Below are 19,425 nucleotides of genomic sequence, written 5' to 3'. Positions count from 1 at the left end.
TACGTCCCTCTTTGTTTCCTGGTGCACGAGGAGAGGGGATTAAGAACGCTGCTTGAGAGAGCTCCAGGGACGGGCGCGAGCCGCGGCTAGGGGTGCGGAGCCCAGAGACGGACGTGGCTAGGGCCGCCCAGAGCGGCTAGGGCCGCTGCTGCCGCCACCGGGAGGCCTGTGTGCGAACACAGGTCACTGGCCACGCGCCCTTCCGGGGAGCCTGTGCAGCCCGCCACTGCCAGGGTCCCGGAATCCAGGGACAACTCCCCCGGGAGAACGCACAGGCGCGCCTCAGGCTGCAACGTCTCGCCGGCCTCTGCCGCCGCAGGCCCGCCCCACACTCCGTGCCCCTCCCTACCCCCGGGCCTGAGTGAGCCAGAGACTCCGAATCAGCGGCTCCTTTAACCCCGTCCTGTCTGAGCAAGAACAGACGCCCTCCAGCGACCTACACGCACAGGCGGGGCTAAATCCAAAGCTGAGCCCCTGGGAGCTGTGAGAACAAGGAAGAGAAAGGGAAATCTCTCCCAGCAGCCTCAGAAGCAGCGGAATAAAGCTCCACAATCAACTTGATATACCCTGCATCTGTGGAATACCTGAATAGACAACCAATCATCCCAAATTAAGGAGCCCTGTGGATGAAAGGCTCTTGGGGCTGCAGCCAGGAGTCAGTGCTGTGCCTCTGAGGTGGGAGAGCCAACTTCAGGACACTGATCCACAAGAGACCTCCCAGCTGCACATAATATCAAACAGCAAAAATTTCCGAGAGATCTCCATCTCAACGCCAGCACCCAGCTTCACTCAACGACCAGCAAGCTACAGTGCTGGACATCCTATGCCAAACAACTAGCAAGACAGGAACACAACCCCACCCATTAGCAGAGAGGCGGCCCAAAATCATAATAAGTCTACAGACACCCCAAAACACACCACCAGACGTGGACCTGCACACCAGAAAGACAAGATCTAGCCTCATCCACCAGAACACAGGCACTAGTACCCTCCACCAGGAAGCCTACACAACCCACTGAACCAACCTTAGCCACTGGGGACAGACACAAAAAACAACAGGAACTACGAACCTTCAGCCTGCAAAAAAGGAGACCCCAAACACAGTAAGATAAGCAAAATGAAAAGACAGAAAAACACACCGCAGATGAAGGAGCAAGATAAAAACCCATCAGACCTAACAAATGAAGAGGAAATAGGCAGTCTACCTGAAAAAGAATTCAGAATAATGATAGTAAGGTTGATCCGAAATCTTGGAGATAGAATGGACAATAGAATGGACAAAATGCAAGAATCAGTTAACAAGGACCTAGAAGAACTAAAGATGAAACAAGCAACGATGAACAACACAATAAATGAAATTAAAAGTACTCTAGATGGGATCAATAGCAGAATAACTGAGGCAGAAGAACGGATAAGTGACCTGGAAGATAAAATAGTGGAAATAACTACTGCAGAGCAGAATAAAGAAAAAAGAATCAAAAGAACTGAGGACAGTCTCAGAGACCTCTGGGACAACATTAAACGTACCAACATTCGAATTATAGGGGTTCCAGAAGAAGAAGAGAAAAAGAAAGGGACTGAGAAAATATTTGAAGAGATTATAGTTGAAAACTTCCCTAATATGGAAAAGGAAATAGTTAATCAAGTCCAGGAAGCACAGAGAGTCCCATACAGGATAAATCCAAGGAGAAATACGCCAAGACACATATTAATCAAACTGTCAAAAATTAAATACAAAGAAAACATATTAAAAGCAGCAAGGGAAAAACAACAAATAACACACAAGGGAATCCCCATAAGGTTAACAGCTGATCTTTCAGCAGAAACTCTGCAAGCCAGAAGGGAGTGGCAGGACATATTGAAAGTGTTGAAGGAGAAAAACCTGCAACCAAGATTACTCTACCCAGCAAGGATCTCATTCAGATTTGATGGAGAAATTAAAACCTTTAGAGACAAGCAAAAGCTGAGAGAGTTCAGCACCACCAAACCAGCTCTACAACAACTGCTAAAGGAACTTCTCTAGGCAAGAAACACAAAAGAAGGAAAAGACCTACAATAACAAACCCAAAACAGTTAAGAAAATGGGAATGGGAACACACATATCGATAATTACCTTAAATGTAAATGGACTAAATGCTCCCACCAAAAGACACAGATTGGCTGAATGGATACAAAAACAAGACCCATATATTTGCTGTCTACAAGAGACCCACTTCAGACCTAGAGACACATACAGACTGAAAGTAAGGGGATGGAAAAAGGTATTTCATGCAAATGGAAACCAAAAGAAAGCTGGAGTGGCAATTCTCATATCAGACAAAATAGACTTTAAAACAAAGACTATTAGAAGAGACAAAGAAGGACACTACATAATGATCAAGGGATCGATCCAAGAGGAAGATATAACAATTGTAAATATTTATGCACCCAACATAGGTGCACCTCAATACATAAGGCAAATACTGACAACCATAAAAGGGGAAATCGACAGTAACACATTCATAGTAGGGGACTTTAACACCCCACTTTCACCAATGGACAGATCATCCAAAATGAAAATAAATAAGGAAACACAAGCTTTAAATGATACATTAAATGAGATGGAGTTAATTGATATTTATAGGACATTCCATCCAAAAACAACAGAATACACATTTTTCTCAAGTGCTCATGGAACATTCTCCAGGATAGATCATATCTTGGGTCACAAATCAAGCCTTGGTAAATTTAAGAAAATTGAAATTGTATCAAGTATCTTTTCCGACCACAACGCTATGAGACTCGATATCAATCACAGGAGAAGATCTGTAAAAAATACAAACACATGGAGGCTAAACAATACACTACTTAATAACGAAGTGATTACTGGAGAAATCAAAGGGGAAATCAAAAAATACCTAGAAACAAATGACAATGGAAACACGACGACTCAAAATCTATGGGATGCAGCAAAAGCAGTTCTAAGAGGGAAGTTTATAGCAATACAATCTTACCTTAAGAAACAGGAAACATCTCGAATAAAAGTATGCTCACATAGCTAGTTTGCTGCAGACCTGAGACTTGAAGCCAAGTCTGTCTAACTTTAAAACTGACATTCATAGTGCCTGAGAGGGAACATCTTATTGTACTTGACTTTCTTTTAAATTTTTAATTTAATTAAATTAATTTATTTATTATAAAAAAAAAAAATAATCTAAGCTTCCACCTTGGGAAACTAAAAAAAGAGGAGCAAACTAAATCCAAAGTAAGCAGAAGAAAAGAAGTAATAAAAATTAGAGCAGAAATCAATAGAGAAAATCAACAGATTTAAGTGGGCATCTTGCTCATCCCTCAACCATGTGCTTATGTTGTTTAGAGTTACATATATAGTTAAGTATAAAGCCAAATGTGTAGAAATATTAACAGCAAATTCAGTATAGTGGTTTCTATGGAGCAAGAAGGAGAAAAATGTCATTGGTTAGGGGTACACAGAGGAATTCACTCTTATGTGTGTTTGTATTATGTATTTTTAATTTTTGCTTTTTGGGTTTTTCCTTTCTTTTTTAAAAAAATTTACTTAAGTTATTTATTTTTGGCTGCGTTGGGTCTGTGTTGCTGCACACGGGCTTTCTCTAGGTGTGGCGTGCGGGGGCTACCCTGCATTGCAGTGCGCGGGCTTCTCGCTGCAGTGGCTTCTCTTGTTGCGGAGCACGGGCTCTAGGTGCACGGGCTTCAGTAGTTGTGGCGCGCAGGCTTACTTGCTCCAGGGCATGTGGGATCCTCTCGGACCAGGGCTCGAACCTGTGTCCCCTGCATTGGCAGGCAGACTCCTAACCACTGCACCACCAGGCAAGTCCTTTCCTTTCTTTTTCTTTCTTCTTTTTTTTTTTTTTTTGCGGTACGTGGGCCTCTCACGGTTGTGGCCTCTCCTGCTGCGGAGCACAGGTTCCGGACGCACAGGCTCAGCGGCCATGGCCTCACGGGCCTAGCCGCTCGGCGGCATGCGGGATCCTCCCGGACTGGGGCACAAACCCGTGTCCCCTGCATCGGCAGGCGGACTCTCAACCACTGCGCCACCAGGGAAGCCCCTCCTTTCTTTTTTAAAGAGCATGTTTAATTTCTTTTTCTTTTTAATTTTATTTGTTTAGGCCACGTCTCACGGCATGTGGGATCTTAGTTCCCCAACCAGGGATCAAACCTGCACCCCCTGCAGTGGAAGTTCAGAACCTTAACCATTGGACCACCGGGAAAGTCCCCGCATGTTTTATTTCTTAAGCTTAGTGTTGCATTTGCAGATTTTTGAATATTACTGTGCTTTTAGCTGTCTGAAATATTGATAATAAATATCTTTAAAATATTCTATAGCCCTCTAGATAAAGTCCAGGGAACCTAATATGGATTACAAACACCTTCATTGTTTCTCTGACCCCACTTACCTCTCTAATCTTGCCACTTCTAGTTTGTACACAGTGGTCCAACCAGGCTGACCAATTTTCCTCAAAAGACCTGCAAGCCTTTGCCATTCCCCCTCTCCAGCACAGCCAGCCCTCCTCCCCTTTTCATCCATCTTCCTCTTGTTATTAAATCTTTGCTTAATTGTCCCTAACTTTAGGAAAACTTCTCTGGCACTTTATCTTTGTGTGGGTTGAGTACTTCTTTGTAATTCCAAAATATTTAGTACTTTCACCATCTCTTACCACTTATTCACACCATATTGGAATTGTTGATTTACTTCTCTGTAGCTTCCATTTGAATATAAAAGTATAGAAACTGTCTCATTTATCTTAACATCCCTGGCCTCTGCCTAGTACCTGGCAGTAATAGGCTCTCAGTAAATATTCTTCTAGGAGTCAATTAGTTAGTTAATGATGGGCTGGTTTACTTAACATTCTTTTTTTTTTAATTTTTATTTATTTTATTTTTGGCTGCGTTGGGTCTTTTGTTGCTGCATGTGGGCTTTTCTGTAGCTGTGGCGAGTGGGGGCTATTCTTTGCTGCAGTGCGCAGGACTCCCATTGCGGTGGCTTCTCTTGTTGCAGAGCACGGGCTCTATGCCTGCAGGCTTCAGTAGTTGTGGCACGTGTGCTCAGTAGTTATGGTTCATGGGCTCTGGAGCACAGGCTCAGAAGTTGTGGTGCACGGGCTTAGCTGCTCTGTGGCATGTGCGATCCTCCCGGACCAGGACTCGAACCCGTGTCCCCTGAACTGACAGGCAGATTCTTAACCACAGAACCACCAGGGAAGCCCTACTTAACATTCTTGAGGCATGCTATAATTTAATTTTTAATGTGAACCCTGTTTAATAATCAGTATTTAGTTGGAATCATAAATCTTAACCATCCCATAGTGTGGTTAGAAATAATTACCTGGAAAACAGAAACAAAAATAAAAACAAACAAAACCCAAAACAGAAATCATTACCTGGAATAAAGTTCTCTTCAGTCATTCGTATATCAAAGTTTGGGTTAAACTAGGTCTTGCCTTTGTTTTTTAGGATTAGCTCATAGTAGGTGTTCATCAGATTTTTATTTTTATAAATTCAAATTTGGTGACTATAATAGGTATTACTCTAATGGATGGTAAGTATGATACCACTTGCATTTAATGAACCTAATAAAAATGCCATTGTTACTTATATTTTCTTCTTAGTCTGCTCTTTTGCTTCATTTTCCTTAGAGTCCATGTGCTGCTAACTAAAGATTGTGATTTACGAACAGCTCCTAACCCCGTATGTAAAAAAAATACTTTAAAAAAAATTATTTATTTATTTATTTGACTGTTTCGGGTCTTCGTTGCAGCACACGGGCTCTTCATTGCAGCTTGCAGGCTTCTCTCTAGTTGTGGCGTGTGGGCCTTTTTCTCTCTGTAGTGAGCTCTGTAGTCTGTGGCTCGTGCACGGGCTCTCTGTTTGAGGCACTCGAGCTCAGTAGTTGTGGCGCACGGGCTTAGTTGCCCTGCAGCATGTGGGATCTTAGTTCCCTGACCAGGGATCAAACCCGCATCCCCTGCATTGGAAGGTGGATTCTTTACCACTGGACCACCAGGAAGATATAATATTGTTTTATGTCTTAATAAAATAATACAACTTTCCTTTCAAACAAAAGTTATATGCCAAAATGTTAGCAGCAGTATTATCCCTGAATGGTAGGGGTCCAAAGTAATTTTTAAATTTTCTTTGTTATACTTTCTTATACTTTATATATTTTTGAAATATTTTTGTAAAAATACATCAAATTATACTTGGAAAAAAGCAATTCCCTGTTTAAAAAGAAAAACTTTAGGAAAAAGACTTTAAGTGGAATGGCAGATGGTCAGCATGGAAACAAGAAGCATGGGGTCACAGAAGAGTCTCTGGAAAAGCAGCATGCTGCGTAGCCAGCATAACTGTCCATGTTGTTGGTCAGGTACATTCTTATGGTAGAGATGAATCCACATCATAATCTTATGTCACAACCATCGATATCACGTAAACAGCTGCTTCTGCCCTGATTCTGTATTTGCCAGACAACTTTCTAATTTCTGATTTATGTCCTAAGTAGTTTTTCCCCCTTTAGGGAAAATGCTCTAATACGCCAAGGCAAACATCTGAACCATTTCCTTATTTTCAAGCGTGCAAGCCCCCTGCTAGGACCAGCCCTTAGAGAAAATAAAGAATTATGATATAGCACACTAGGGACTTCCCTGGTGGCACAGTGGTTAAGACTCCACACTCCCAATGCAGGGGGCCCGGCTTCAATACCTGGTCAGGGAACTAGATCCCACATGCATGCCACAACTAAGAGTTCTCATGCCACAACAAAGGAGTTGGCAAGCTGCAACTAAGGAGCCCGCCTGCCGCAACTAAGACTTGGTGCAGCCAAATAAATAAATATTTTTTTAAAAAAAGAATGAATGACATATCACACTATATGCCAGCTTTCTCTACCCATCTTTTAAACAAAGATTTGAATAGTGAAAGACAGAAAGGCACGTGTACGTGTTTGCTTATGTGTGACATACAGAAAGTGGCAGGGACATAGGGTGAATGACAGAAACAGAAAATCCAGTCATTCTGAGTGACTCTAACCTTTGTCTACTGTATGGTAAGTAAGAATTTTCACATCAGATGGTCTTTATCTTAGTGAGAGAGAAATATTTAAACGATTTAGCTTAAGGTAAATTTCAGGTATCTTTAGTGTGGCATGTAGAACTTGTTTGAAATTCTGGTTCTGCCTCAGCTTCCTAGTCTTTAAAATGCTTGCTCTCTTTACCTCATCAGGATGGCTGTGAGGTTTAAATTTGATATTAGATTCACTGTTTGTGAAAAGCACCACACAACTGTGAAGTGTTATTGTTACTACTATTACTTAACAGGTAATAGTACTTCCCTCAATAAAAATTGCACCAGATAGCCTGCAGTTTCCAAAGCTTCCTCTGCCCTAAGAGAGTCCTGTTGAAACTGTTCTTTTGGGAATTCCCAGTGGTTAGGACTCAGCACTTTCACTGCTGGGACCCGGGTTCAATCCCTGGTCAGGGAACTAAAATCCCACAAGCTGTACATGCAGCCAATAAATAAATAAATATTTTTGAAAATATTTTTTAAAAATGGAAACTGTTCTTTTGAGAGTTGCTGTCTTTTGTAATTCCTCAGTATTTTATCACCCCCTACTTTGATTATTACCCCTTTGGGGAAAGAAACATAGATTTATTCATTCATTCAACATTGAACTTTTTTGGGTATCTCTAATGGGTCAAAATGTCAGATCTCCTGGGATACAAAGAGACAGATGCATAAACAGATCATTATAATACATGTGGTAAATACAATGATAGAGTAATAATCTTAGGATATTATGGGAGTTTGGGGAAATGGCACATAAGGGCAATAGGGAAGATTAGGAAAACTTTCCTCAGGGGGAAAAGTATAAACTGATTAAGTCAGTAATATTTTGTGCTGCAAGTAACAGAATCCCTACCCTCTTGCACTGTTTGTGGGAATGTAAACTGATACAGCCACTACGCAGAACAGTATGGAGGTTCCTTAAAAAACTAAAATCAGAACTACCATGCAACCCAGCAATCCCATTACTGGGCATATACCCTGAGAAAACCATAATTCAAAAAGAGTCATGTACCACAATGTTCACTGCAGCTCTGTTTGCAGTAGTCAGGACATGGAAGCAATCTAAATGTCCACCGACAGATGAATGGATAAAGAAGGTGTGGCACATATATACAGTGGAATATTACTCAGCCATAAAAAGAAACAAAATTTAGTTATTTGTAGTGAGGTGGATGGACCTAGAGTCTGTCATACAGAGTGAAGTAAGTCAGAAAGAGAAAAACAAATACCATATGCTAACACATATATATGGAATCTAAAAAAAAAAAAAAAGGTTCTGAAGAACCTAGGGGCAGGACAGGAATAGAGACGCAGATGTAGAGAATGGACTTGAGGGCACGGGGAGTCGGAAGGGTAAGCTGGGACGAAGTAAGAGAGCGGCATGGACATATATACACTACCAAATGTAAAATAGCTAGTGGGAAGTAGCCGCATAGCACAGGGAGATCAGCTCGTGCTTTGTGACCACCTAGAGGGGTGGGATAGGGAGGGTGGGAGGGAGGGAGACGCAAGAGGGAGGAGATATGGGAACATATGTATATGTATAGCTGATTCACTTTGTTATACAGCAGAAACTAACACACCGTTGTAAAGCAATTATACTCCAATAAAGATGTTAAAAAAAAAGTAACAGAATCCCTGACTAAGGATGGTTGAAACTGAAAAAGTCATTTATTGCTCACTTAACAAAAAGGCCAGAGGCAGGTGTACTCAGGGTTGTTCCAGCAACTTAATGTTATCAAAGATAGGGTTTCATTTATCCTCCTCCTCTGTAATTCTTGGTGTATTGTCTTTTTGTCCTGTGGTTATCACCTCAGGGTTGCCAAAGATGACAATAGCTCCAAGCATCACATGACACATCAAGGCAGGAAGAGAAATTTTAGTTCTAGTCATCTCTGTTGGAAACAGGAAGAAAGGGTACTGGAGAGTAGGGAGGTTTTTGTTTTTATATATTTTTAATTAAAAAAATCATTTATTTGTTTGACTGCCTTGGGTCTTAGTTGTGGCACATAGGATCTTCGTTGTGGTGCACGGGCCTCTCTCTAGTTGCGGCACGCGGGCTCCAGAGCATGTGGGCTTAGTTGCCCCAAGGCATGTGGGATCTTAGTTCCCCGACCAGGGATGGAACCCACGTCCCCTGCATTGGAAGGCGGAATCTTAACCACTGGACCACCAGGGAAGTTCCTATATTTTAAATTAAAAAAAAATTTTTTTATGAGATAAAGTAAAAGAAGAAATATGTTATCGGCCCTGGATTTTTGCACGTAGTGTTCCTTCTGCCTGGCATCCATGGTCTCTTGAACCCTTTCCACATATTATATCTCAGTGCCTCATTATAGTACCTGGCACATAGGAAGTAGTAAATATTTTTGAAAGGAAAGCAGGCAGAGCAAAAATAGAGGCAGTTGAACACAACAGGCAGTTAATCTCCTTAAAACATATTGTCTAGGGGCTTCCCTGGTGGCACAGTGATTAAGAATCTGTCTGCCAATGCAGGGGTCACGGGTTCGAGCCCTGGTCCAGGAAGATCCCACATACCACGGAGCAACTAAGCCCTTGGGCCACAACTACTGAGTCTGCGCTCTAGAGCCCGTGAGCCACAACTAGTGTGCCCGTGTGCCACAACTACTGAAGCCTGCGTACCTAGAGCCCATGCTCCTAAGCCAGAGAAGCCACCACAATGAGAAGCCTGCACACCCCATCAAAGAGTAGCCCCCGCTCGCCACAACTGGTGTGCAGCAACAAAGACCCAACGAAGCCAAAAATAAATAAATAAATAAATAATTTTAAAAAACATATTGTCTAAAATCAGGGGAGGTAAGTAATAAGGCAATTACAATACAGAATGGTAAGTGCTAAGATAGTATTAATTATAAGACGCTATGGGAGAACACAGGAGTCAGAGAAGACAGCTCGGAAAGAGTGATTGGGAACTTCCCTTTGATCCAGTGGTTAAGACTCTGTGCTTCTAATGCAGGAGGCGGGTGTTCCATCCCTGGTCAGGGAACTAGGATCCCACATGCCCTGCGGCATGGCCAAAAAAAAAAATGTTGAGAAAAAAAAAAAAGAAAGAGTGATTGTTTAAACTGAGATCCAAAGGATGGTAGAAATAACCAAACCCAGAGGGAAAAAAGCCTCTTGGTTTGGACTATAATTGCCACAAAGTAAAAAAATATATAATCCTCTTTGAGGGAGAAAGAACTTGAAGAGATTCTAGGGAGGAAAAAAGGAGGGGGAGGATGGCAAATAGTAACGGATCATGTAGTGCCCATTATTACTAATTTAAAATGTCTTAAAAATAGGTTTAGTGAAAAATAGAAAAGAATCCAAGTCTTCAATTCTTCTATTTCCTATAATGTCTTATTAAAGTTTTTCACTGTTTTCAGCATCTCCTACTCTGAAAGTTTTCAAACATCTAACTCTATAACTCAGAAACTCCTAATACATATTTTGTATCTAATATCATGTAAAAATGGAAGTTTTGGCAAAGCCCAATAGAAGGGTTGCCAGATTAAATACAGGGTGCCTAGTCAAATTTGAACTTCAGATAAATAATAAACAATTTTTTACAATTACATGGGCCATACTTATACTAAATCACTTGCTGTTTATCTGAAATTAAAATTTAACTGGGTGTCCTACCTTTTTATTTGCTAAATCTGGCAACCCTAACAATGGATACCAAATTCTGAAGAGAAGTGCTAGACTAGGATTTACAAAGAACTTAACTCTTAATCTTTTAACTCACTCTGAGGGTATGAGATGGTCAAGGAGAAGAGGATTTTGAGAGTGCTTCTACCCTTCCTCCACTCCAAGAACTTAACACGAGTCTCCAATTTGGAGGCCCAGTAGACAAGGGTCTGATTCCATACCCGAAAAAAAACCCATACCTGACTGATTGGCTAGCTGCTCTAACGGCAGAAACAAAGAAAAAACTGCTGCTGCATTGGGATAGGCCTTCAGCCTCAGAGTTTATCTGGACAAAGGAGGCTCAAGTGTTTCCTATAGACTAGATGAGGGCCACACATACATATATACCCAGGAGAGATGACATAGGGCTGTCATGTATTCTGTCCAGGAGAACTGCCTTAATATGCAAACACATCTCAGCAGAGAGAAGCTGGGGGTATCACACATGCAAACAACCAGTTGGAATAGAAATGTATCTGCCATGATGAAGAAATCTGCAGGGAATTCCCTGGCTGCCCAGTGGTTAGGACTCCGCACTCTCACTGCCAAGGGCCCGGGTTCCATCCCTGGTCAGGGAACTAAGATCCCACAAGCCGTGGGGTGTGGCCAAAAAGAAAAAAACATGCAGAAGACATCTGCAGATGAGTGATCTCCAGTGATGATGATCACCAAGGAGCTCACCAAGTACATCCATGAAAGAGTCATCTTCAAAAATCTGTCACATCCAGGAAGCAATGATGTGAGAAAATGCAACAGTGGTAGTCAGTAAGAACTTTCTCTTTCCCTTTCCCTCTCCTCCCTTCTCAGAACTGTAATCCATAAGAGGTCCAATGCCAGCAAGCTGGAAAAGTTGGAACAAAAGCACTAGGCCACAAGAGAGAAAATAAGCTGTTCATGTCCTCCTTCCCTGACTGTTAAGTTGCAATAGTCTAAGCTGGAAGAGAGGAGAACTTTAAAAGAAAATTAAAGCTTTATTATACATGGTTCTGGACATTTTAATTACCGACTAGATAAACTTACATTATTAAAAAGTTACCAGAAATGGGGATTTCCCTGGTGGTCCAGTGGTAAACAATCCATCTTCCAATGCAGGGGACACGGGTTCGATCCCTGGTCGGGGAATTAAGATCCCACATGCTGCGGGGCACCTGAGCATGCACACCACAATTACTGAGCCTGAGTGCCTCAGCTAGAGAGGTGTGCCCACAAACTACAGAGCCCACGCTCTCTGGAGCCCACACGCCCCAGCAAAAGATCCCGCATGCCACAGTGAAGATCCCACCTGCCGCAGCTAAGAATAAATATTCGCGACGCAGCCAAGAATAAAATAAATAAAATAAATATTTTTAAAAATACTATATAAAAAAAAAGTTACCAGAAATGTCATGGAACCATCTAGGTTTTCATCTAGAGGTAGGGTAAGAACTAGCTTCACTGAATAAATGTAAAGGGATGTAAAATCACTTTGGAAAATAGCTTAGCCATTTCTTATAAGGTAAATATACACTTATCATACAACCCAGCAATCCCACACCTGGGTATTTTTCTAGGAGAAGTCAAAACTTACATTCACCCCAAACCCTGTATATGAATTTTTAGAGCAGTTTTATTCATAATTGCCAAAAACTGGAAACAACTCAGATGTCTTTGACCTGGTGAATGGATAAAGTAATATGGTATAGCCATACAGTGGAATAATACTAGTCAGGAAGTAAAAGGAAATGAATTACTGATACATGTAACAGCATGGATGAATCACATGAATTATGGCAAGTGGAAAAAGCCAGATTCAAAAGATTGCGTACTGTATACTTCCATTTATATGACATTCTGGAAAAGAGAAAACTATAGGGACTGCAAGCAGATTGGTGGTTGCCATAACTATGCAAGACTCAGAGCTGTACCCTAAAGAGGTTAAATGTATATACATTATACCTTAAAAAAATGTATACCTTAAAAAAAATTATACCTTAAAAAAATGTGTATACATTATACCTTAAAAAAAAATCTATGGAAAGCTCCTTGATTCTGAGTACTTCCAAACAGTAAATTGGAAGTAGGAGTCTCACTAATTTTGTAGGATTTAGCATGAGTAAGAAGTGAATAGTTAGGTCAGTAGTATATCTAATAGTTGAAGCTAGCTGTGGAATGGAGATAAAGGAAATATTATTCAAAGAAAATTTTATACATCTTGTCCCAAGCACTATAGGCATTAAATTAGCAATGTTATCTCTCCAAATAGCCTAAGTTAATTAATTTAATTACTCAAAAAATGTAAGGGAAAATGGGAGACAAAAAGAAAGCTGCTTTCTGATTATAACCTATAACTTAGGAGTCATACTTATTCAACTTAATGGTTACATTTGATTTGGTTACTTTTTTTCATGAACGCTTGTGCTCATGGTATATGATTTTATATTGTATACATTATATAATATTTTTGCTATTACTTTACTTTATTATAGAATTTTAATTGTCTTATTTCATGGTGTCTGCTACCTAAACAAATTGATGAGTTAACACTATTTCTTCTTACCCCAGGACTTGGATTTCACCAGAATAAATCAGACTGCTCCCACAAACTCTTTCAGGTTACAAAAGTTCCATTTCTAAATTCTTAGCTTAGAACATTAAATAATTCTCTTACTTGAGAGAGGTAATGGAGACTCCAAAACTCTTCACTTCCACTAGAATGGTTTCCAATAGTTTCAGTGAGAATCTGGTTTAACAGAATTTGGAAATGTGGAACCACATGACCACCTTACCTGTTCTCTCCGAGTCTCTTCAGTGCATCCTGGGATACAAGCACCGAATTTACTTCAGATTTGGCCTAGATATGACAACTGCATTTAAGGTCATGTTACTGAATCATGAAGTGGGCGAAAGCATTCTACTACGGTCTTTCTGGTTCTTCCAGTAATAAATCCCTAAGGGTGGAATTCAAAGTGGACCTATCTAGTGTTAGATTAGGTTTCATGGTATTATAACTGCTTTTTGTCTGTTTGTTTGTTTGTTTATATTATTCCAGTAGTGACATCTATAGGCCTATGAAGAGAAACACTAAAAGACTAATGTTGAATTTACCTGTACTATTTTATGGCTGGTGTGAGTCTGACCTCACACCAAAAAACTACTTTTGGCGACTCCCTGGTGCTGTAAGAGAAAGTCAGGTTAGGGAAACAAAAGGTATGTGACCAAAGGCCCAATTACCAGAGTGCTCCCTCCCAGTCCTTAACTTACTTTGGTTGAATGCATGTAAGAGATCTTCTGAACGTAGAGTGAACATCTAACTGGAGCAGCATAGGAATATCTGGGTACCCACCCAGCTGGGCCCAGAGTGATTACATTGATGTCTTCTCTGTTATTGGGTAACTTGAAGTGAATAGATCAGCATTCCAGATGGCTTCCATTTGGTCTTCTTGTCTAGAGAATCAGAGAACAAGCACCATTTGGAAGCGTCAAACTCTCCTGAACTCCATAGCCATTCAAAAGATATAATTCCTATTCTCGCCCCTTCTCTTCACCACCACCGTGTCCTATAAAGCCCCCCTGGAACCAAGGAACATTAGCTATGCCCACTTTGACCGAGAGATGGACTAAAACAGCAGAATTTGCAGAAATAACGTTTTTCCCCCCTGAAAGTTGCATTTCTGACTTCACCTACTAATACGTTTTAAAACGACTTTCTTAGCTTCATGGAGTATACACTCCATATGCAGGCTATGTTTCCCCCACAGCAGTCTTTTCCCCTTCCTTCCCAAAGTTCCTACCTTCTTAAAAAAAAAAAAAAAAACAAGTAATGCTTCTAAGTTTCTTCACTGTGTGTATTAAAATAATTTGTTTCTTCGTAAGGAAGAATCAACTTCATTTTTTTTAAGGAACACAAAATTAGTTATTAAATATTTAAGTAGAAATAAGCCTTTTGCTAGGGCTTCCCTGGTGGCGCAGTGCTTGAGAGTCCGCCTGCCGATGCAGGGGACACGGGTTCGTGCCCCCGTCCGGGAGGATCCCACATGCCGCGGAGCGGCTGGGCCCGTGAGCCATGGCCGCTGAGCCTGTACGTCCGGAGCCTGTGCTCCGCAACGGAAGAGGCCACAACAGTGAGAGGTCCGCGTACCGCAAAAAAAAAAAAAAAAAAAAAAAAAAAAAAAGAAATAAGCCTTTTGCTAAATTAGCTAAGAAAATTAATATTCTCCACTGAACCATATCAAAACTGTGGAGAAGGGGAAAGCTCTTGGGCAGGAAAAAAAATCATGTGGTCCCAGATATTATCCAAAGAAAGTTTAATGTCAGTCTTTCCTACCACATACCTGAACTTATTGAATATGTCATACTTTTTGTCCTCTTCTTTTAGGATTGGCTGTTGAACAAATTTGGTAGAGGCAGATATTTGCTTCTTTTTGATGATCAAAGGGATAGGTTGATTTAGATTCAATTTATATATCTCTTGAAGCTAAACATAAATAAATCAGAAAAAGGAAATCATGAAAAGAAAGGGCCAAAGTCTTTAGGAAGGTCTTCCTAGCTGGCCTTAGCTAAACTATGACACTTCCTTTTCCTTGGAAAAAGAATTCTCTTTCTCCAGGCCCTTTCTCCCTTCCTCCTGCCACTCCTCGACCTCTACCTGCCTCCAACACACAATTTCAGAGTTGGCAACTGTGATGTATAAAAACCGTGGTCCTGCATTAAGTTCTAGTTTTAGTCCTCTCATTTCCCAGCTTTGTGACTTTGGGTTAGTTGCTAATTTTATCTGCACTTCTTTCTTCTCATTTCTAAAACAAGAATAATAAACACAGGGTTCTTATGAGAGTTGTGTAAGACAATATATTCATCAGTTGTGAAACATTGTGCAAATATAATGATAGCTAACTTTGACTGTCAGGTGCTTTCTATGTATTAATTTATTTGATATTTGCTACCTTATGAGATAGGTGCTATTATTATCCTTGTCTTCTTACATATGGGGATATGAAGCTCAGAAAAGTTAAGTGGCTTGCCCAAGATCTCTTAGCTAGTATGTGGTGAAGCTGATTTGAACCCAATCTGGTAGCAGAACCAACCTCTTGACCACCACTCTGATTCAGTGTATTTATTCATTTCTACCCTTTTCTTCCTTTTTGCTTTTTCCCCTCCCTTCTTGATGCCTTGATACCCACCTCATCATCTAGATTCTAGCTTCCCTGACCCCAGACCCATATTAATCCCCTGAAATGCCCTAGACATTGTAATTCCTGTCAGACAGTTCATGACACTGCCAATTCATCTTGCTTTACTCCATTTACATTGGTCGTATTTTCCAAACCCAGAACTGTCAAAAATATCCAATTTTTGAGGTCAGAGAGTTTTAATGTTTAAAGTGTACTTCTAGGGACTTCCTTGGTAGTCCAGTGGGTAAGGCCCGTTGCTCCCAATGCAGGGGGCCCAGGTTCAATCCCTGGTTGGGGAATGAGATCCTGCATGCATGCCGCAACTAAGACCCGGTGCAGCCAAACTAAACTAAAATAAAATAAAATAAAGTAAAATAAAATAAAATAAAATGTAACTTCTTGGGTGTTCCCTGATGGCCTAGTGGTTAGGATTCCAGGCTTTCACTGCTGTGGCCTGGATTCAATCCTTGGTTGGGGAACTGAGATCCTGCAAGCCGCGTGGCATGGCCAAAAAAAAAAAAAAAAGAAAAGAAAAGAAAAAGTAACTTCTGGAAAATTCACAATATGTCTATAATGAGAAGTCTCTCTGTACCTTCTAGAGTAGCAAGTAAACTAATCTTGTAAATTATTTACTTTAGTAAAAGAAAATGATGTATAAATATTCCTAGAACTCCAAGAATGTTCCAGAACTCCATGCTGGAGAAAATAATGGGAGCATATAATCCCAGAACAAAGAACTCTAATCTCAGCTCTATAACTTTTGGAAGGTATCACTTCCAAAAGCATACTGATGGTCATCTCAGAGAGGGCTCTGAGACGTAATTGGGTGGATGTCAGAGTTTAGCAGGATCTTCTGTGCCTTGTGCTATGTAAGCAAATTAAGTAAACCCTTATCTCCATTTTTTGTAAATGCATATTAAAACTTGCTTTCTGATAGTTTTGAGGAATGTAACCACCAAGAATCAGCTGGAGAGCAGTGAGCTCAAGAGGTTTCATATCTAGAGGCTGGTAGATGTGGGTTGACTAGGAAGGAGTTGAGCATTTCTGGAAGTCTCTCCTATTCTAACCTTTTCTCATCTAGAGAGTCCAGCCAGTATTCCTGTTGTCAATTTAGGAGTTTCACTGAAGTCACAGTGTAGTGGATTGAATGATGAACTCCCCAGAAGATATGTTCACTCAGAACATATGAATGTGGCCTTATTTGGAAAAAGGGTCTTTACAGATGTAGTTAAGGATCTCAAGATGAGGTCATCCTGGTTTAACCAGATGGGTCCTAAATCCAATGACACATGGCTTTGTAAGAGGAGAACATAAAACACACTAGGAAGAAGGCCATGGGAAAGACAGAGGCAGAGATTGGAGTTATGCAGCTACAAGCCAAGGAATGCCAAGGATTGTCTATAGCCACCAGAATCTAGAAGAGAGACTTGGAACAAATTTCTCCCTCAGAGCCTCCAGAAGGAACCAACCCTGCCAACACCTTGATTTCTCGAACTGGCCTCCAGAACTGTAAGAGAATACATTTCTGTTGTTTTAAGCCATGAAATTTGTAGTATGTTATGGTATCTCCGGGTAACTTATTTTCAAAGCCTACCACTTTGCCTTTTCTTACAACACACTGGGGAGAGGGAAAAGAAAACAGATTACCTGGCTGAATAAGTACGTCATTTTCCTCAGGCACTGATTCTGTTTCTGCTGTAGCGACTTCTGCTTCCCTGTGCAGATCTGCATCACCTTTTTTTGATAGTCATCAATTCTGCTCAGCATTATGTAGAGGTTCTGGGTCTCATAACCTCTCCCAGTATTCTGGATGGCTTGTAACCATTTAATTATGTTGTTTCTTGGAAAAATTAACAAGAATGAGATTCATATAATTACTGACACTAACTCAGCAAACCTGGTGTCACCATTCTCATCTCATCCTTAGTAAGTAGAGAGAGATAGTATAGGGGTGGCAGGCTTGCTTAATGAGACCTTAATCTAGTTCCCTATATGACTAAACTTTCAAAACTCTATATGACTGTCAAATTTTCATTAACTCCTGACAGAGATTTTAGTGTTAAAATAGTGTTCTCATTATTTTTTTAATATATTATATTTTAGTATTGATATGTATACAACATATAGAAGGTACTTAATACAATTATGAAAAAGAGTGTCCTTGCCTTCAAAGCACTTACAAGCCAGATTAGGAGACTAATAAATTGTGTCAGAGAGAGAATGAAATAAATGCTAAATAGCAATTTAGCTGTTTGAGCAAAAAGGAAAACATAATTAATTCTAATAAGAGGAATAAAGAATGCTTCGTAGGAAGATATTGAATAGGATCTTGAGGAACAGTCATAAAAATGTAGTACTCTCTTTACTGTAATGTAGTAGGCCACAATGTTTGGGCCTCCAAAACATAGTTTTTTGCCATCCCTATTCTACAGGAGAGGAAAAGGATTCTGAGCAAAGTTAAGTAATTTTCTAAAGTCACATAATTGATAAATAACAGATTTCGGAAGCAAACCCAGATCTTTTCTCTTTCCACAATACCAGTATTTTTCAAAGTATGGACCCTAATCACCTGGACTGAATCATTTTATTGGGGGTGGGAGGGTGGTGCTTGTTGAAAATGCAGATTCCAGGGTGCATCCCTAGACCTTTTGAATAAAAAATCTTGGTGGTAAGCTTCAGGATCTGTATTTTAAAAAAAATCTCAGGTAAAACTTATAGCCACTGAAGTTTGAGAAAAAGGGGATGAAGAATTCCAGGTTGAGGGAACACTATAAATAAAGGCAAGACAATAAAAGTTATATTTTGGGAGTGGTGAATAGTCTGGAACTTTTAGATCACAGATATGTGAAAGGATATAGTGGGGGATGAGACTGACATAGCTGGATCATGAAAGGCTTTAAACAGCATATTATGGAGTTTGGATTTTGGGGGAGGTAGGCAATGGGAACCCACTGAAGACGTTTTTCTGAATATATGTATTTTACATATATAGAGAGAGGGGGAAGGGAATAACTCTTAGGTCTCTTTGTGGGTTGTAATAGCTTAGAACCTACTGTATATATGGATCATTTAATACTTAAATATATTAACGTTCTGAGTTAATTTTATATTTTTTTATTATTATTATTTTTGGCTGCGTTGGGTCTTCATTGCTGCGTCCGGGCTTTCTCCAGTTGTGGTGAACGGGGGCTACTCTCTGTTGCGGTGCAGGGGCTTCTCATTGCAGTGGCTTCTCTTGCTGCGGAGCATGGACTCTAGGCACGTGGACTTCATTTGTTGCAGCACGCGGGCTCAGTAGTTGCGGCGAGCGGGCTCTAGAGTGCAGGCTCAGTAGGTGTGGCACACGGGCTTAGTTGCTCCACGGCATGTGGGATCTTCCCGGACCAGGGATCGTCCCCTGCATTGGCAGGCGGATTCTCAACCTCTGCGCCACCAGGGAAGTCCCCTTGCAACCATTCTTTGAAGTAATTATCATTACATCAATTTTACAAATTTGAGTCAGCACATT

General features: G+C 40.6%; 1 protein-coding gene and 1 pseudogene across 1 annotated transcript in view; one reads left to right on the top strand and one right to left on the bottom strand.

Annotated features, from left to right (window-relative positions):
• Positions 1 to 13,690, top strand: part of LOC138842856 (E3 SUMO-protein ligase KIAA1586-like) — a 53,794-nt pseudogene extending 40,104 nt beyond the window's left edge.
• Positions 13,691 to 13,784: 94 nt separating this feature from the next.
• FAM186A (family with sequence similarity 186 member A) overlaps positions 13,785 to 19,425 on the bottom strand; it is a 62,737-nt gene continuing 57,096 nt past the window's right edge. Inside the window, 4 exon segments of the mRNA XM_070046542.1 lie at positions 13,785 to 13,815; positions 14,011 to 14,193; positions 15,081 to 15,223; positions 17,565 to 17,757. Of these exon segments, the coding sequence (XP_069902643.1) occupies positions 13,785 to 13,815; positions 14,011 to 14,193; positions 15,081 to 15,223; positions 17,565 to 17,757 (550 nt within the window).

This window comes from Globicephala melas, chromosome 10 (assembly GCF_963455315.2).
Source record: "Globicephala melas chromosome 10, mGloMel1.2, whole genome shotgun sequence".
NCBI classification, from domain to species: domain Eukaryota; kingdom Metazoa; phylum Chordata; class Mammalia; order Artiodactyla; family Delphinidae; genus Globicephala; species Globicephala melas.
This window is presented reverse-complemented; position numbering and strand designations above follow the sequence as displayed.